The following is a 2893-nucleotide window of genomic DNA, read 5'->3' as shown; positions in this document are numbered from 1 at the left end:
TGGGGGTGGGGGGAGGATTTGACATGACTGTGTGCGATGGAGAAAATTAAGCAGGTGGTGGAGGAGGCAGCGTATTGTCTTACCTGCACGGTGGTGCTGGGGTCCAACTCAATGTCTCGTTTCACTGGGGAGAGGACAAGCGAGAGCCCCGCAGAAGAAACGCCCAAACGTTTGACGCCGGGCGATGCACGTGCTACAATCCGGAACTGGCGACCTTGGCTGTCCGCGAGCATGGGCGGGCTGGGGCGGGCGCTCACGACACACGTGCACGCTCGACTCAAAGCTGCTCACTCGGACACGCTCGGCTACGGGCGTTCTCGCTCGAGATGCCTCTCAGACACTGTCGCAGATGCAAGCAAGGACAGTGACCACAACGAACTGTAGAGATGGGCGGAGAAGGACAGCAGCGTGTGGCTGGACACGAGGGTCTTCTCGCTGATTGTAGTCGCAGGTTCAGCTTAGTAAACCGTATCGTATCCAAAGATGGAAGATTTCACAATCACTGCACTGGTACAGAACACATGGACACGGTTGTGTAGGCTGCGTTCACGAGTTACACGTCACAAATAATATTATGTTATGTTGCAACAGAATTTCAGAAGACTAAGATCTAGATCTGGTCACAAAACAAAAGTAAAACATTAGCTGTGTTTCGTGAGTGGAAGGAAATGCATTATTTTTGTACAAGACACGGGGTGTAACATTTGTTAGACTTAGAACACGATGAACAAATTACCAAAGAAGAAGGAAGTTAAATATACCTGTTTTTTTACGCACCCATCGATACAATTTAGATTATATAGGAAGCTGGCTACCAACTCTGCCTGTCAGGACCAACCCGGGCTAAGTGGGATACAACATCCCAGCAGAAATACCCAGATACACAATAAAAAGTTCTTCCTCACTTGGGAATCAAACTCGGTAAACTGTGTGCAACAGCAAAGCGCCTAAGCACGACACCACAGACGCCGGTAATTTGAATTTTTACTTTGAAGACCTAGCGGTAAGAGTAAAGAAGGGAGACAGGAGGAAAGAAGTCTATGAAGATAATACAAAAAGCACCCCCCCCCCTCCCACCCCGCTACCAGATTTGAGTATAAACTAGAAAGCTCAGTATTCTACGATGGAAACGAGTTGTACCTCTTATTGATGAGCAGTGAATCTATTAATTATTTCCCAACTTTTCCCGATGGTAAGGCGTGGTAACAGATAACGGGGGTGGGACAGATGATAAGATGCAAGATCACCATTGGCAGAACCAGTTTGTATATGGCGCGCTTTGCTCCTAGGAAACGATGAGCGATAATGACAGCGAGCGAGCGAGCAAAAGAGAGAGAGAGAGAGAGAGAGAGAGAGAGAGAGAGAGGAGGGGAGAGAGAGACATAGACAGGTAGACAATTAGATAGAAGGAGGGGGGAGGGAGAGAGGGGAGGGAGGGGCAAGGAAAGTAAAAATGGGAGAGAGATAGAGGTAGAGGAGAAGAGAGACATAGATACATAGAGAGAGAGGGGGATAGGGAGAGAGGGAGAGAGAGATAGAGAGAGAGAGAGAGAGAGAGAGAGAGAGAGGAGGGGTCAGGCAGACAGACAGAGGAAGGGAACAAGGAGAGGGTGGGCGGGTGTCTTGTTATCTGTGTGATTTACACACAACAGAGGCTTGGCCAAAACAACGGGAATGTTCGATACAAGCTTCGCCTTCTCATTCATTCGCCAGTACGGAACTAAGAACGGAGCTTAGAAAGCTGACACACACAAACATTGTCTTAACTATTTAATTTAAACAGTATATGTAAAATTGAGAGCAACACGCAATGAACCGAGACATTGATTGAATTTGAAGAAGAAAATAAAAATAACACCCAAGAGGCGTTAAGGTACTATCCATCCATCATATTTATACTTCCAAGTTCAGGAACCAAACTCGGGGAAGGAAAACTAGGGCAAAGCATTCAAAACACTAACACCTTTTTATATTTAACCACGGAATCGGAACACGTACCTCGTTTGGTCACTCGATGAGTACTGAAGCACGTCCTCAATCCAGGTGGGAATAAAGCTCACTGCTAAACTGCTAACAACGCATAGCGCACGCACGTAGAATGCTCAAGCACACACAGGTAAGCAACACGACATGGGCTACCAAATCAACAATCTCAAAGGGATCCAGGCGAGTCACGTTTGTTTCCCCCGATCTACTTCTATTCTTTTCAAAAACTTTTATTCCTCCGTTCTCCGACTGTTTTGGTGGTTGGTTGGTGGTGGGCTCGTCGAAGGCTAAGAAGAAAAGCGATGTTGTCGTCAGTGACTCGCTGAGTCGGCTTGCGCGGGCTAGCTAGAGCAGAGCGTACACACAGGCCCGCGCCTCATGCCTCCACGCCTGGTGGAGAGGGGGAGGGAGAGGGGAGAGGGATACACGGGGGGACACAGGATACTGGGGGACGAGGGTCGGACATACACACGCACATTCACACGCACACACACGCGCGCGCGCACACACAAACACACACCGTTACATGCCCTTCTGTTTCCCCTAGGGTGGGGGTTGTTCTTTTTTGTTACGACTCGTACTGATCAAAGGCCTTGAAGTTAACATTAAAATCGTTTTCCTTTTGGCACTTGTACTTGTCGTCTCTTAAAAAATAAATGAAAACAGCGGGTATAATAAGCCTTTGCAGGGATTCGTTTCATGTCAATGGAAAGAAGATTTATTTTGCTGCTTGGACTCAATGTTAGCACTGTCATTGCAAGATTCATGGGTGATAGTGCTCATGTCCTTTTAGATACTTATTGCAAGATGTATACCCTTTTCGTTGAGTTTAACGCCTCTGCACCACAATGAAAATGAAAATCATTCATGGGTAATGACTAGGGAATGAGAGTTAACCTTTTGTCCC

At 47.3% G+C, this 2893-nt stretch overlaps 1 protein-coding gene across 1 annotated transcript in view; it reads right to left on the bottom strand.

Annotated features, from left to right (window-relative positions):
- Positions 1-2337, bottom strand: part of LOC101852320 (RNA-binding motif, single-stranded-interacting protein 1) — a gene marked incomplete in the record, with an annotated part of 216912 nt that extends 214575 nt beyond the window's left edge. The window contains 2 exon segments of the mRNA XM_035969602.1: positions 84-616; positions 1999-2337. Coding sequence (XP_035825495.1) covers positions 84-233 — 150 coding nt within the window.
- Positions 2338-2893: the final 556 nt, after the last annotated feature.

The sequence above is a fragment of the Aplysia californica genome, unplaced genomic scaffold (genome assembly GCF_000002075.1).
Source record: "Aplysia californica isolate F4 #8 unplaced genomic scaffold, AplCal3.0 scaffold00162, whole genome shotgun sequence".
NCBI classification, from domain to species: domain Eukaryota; kingdom Metazoa; phylum Mollusca; class Gastropoda; order Aplysiida; family Aplysiidae; genus Aplysia; species Aplysia californica.
The sequence above is the reverse complement of the archived record's forward strand: the minus strand, read 5'-3'. Positions and strand labels throughout refer to the sequence as shown.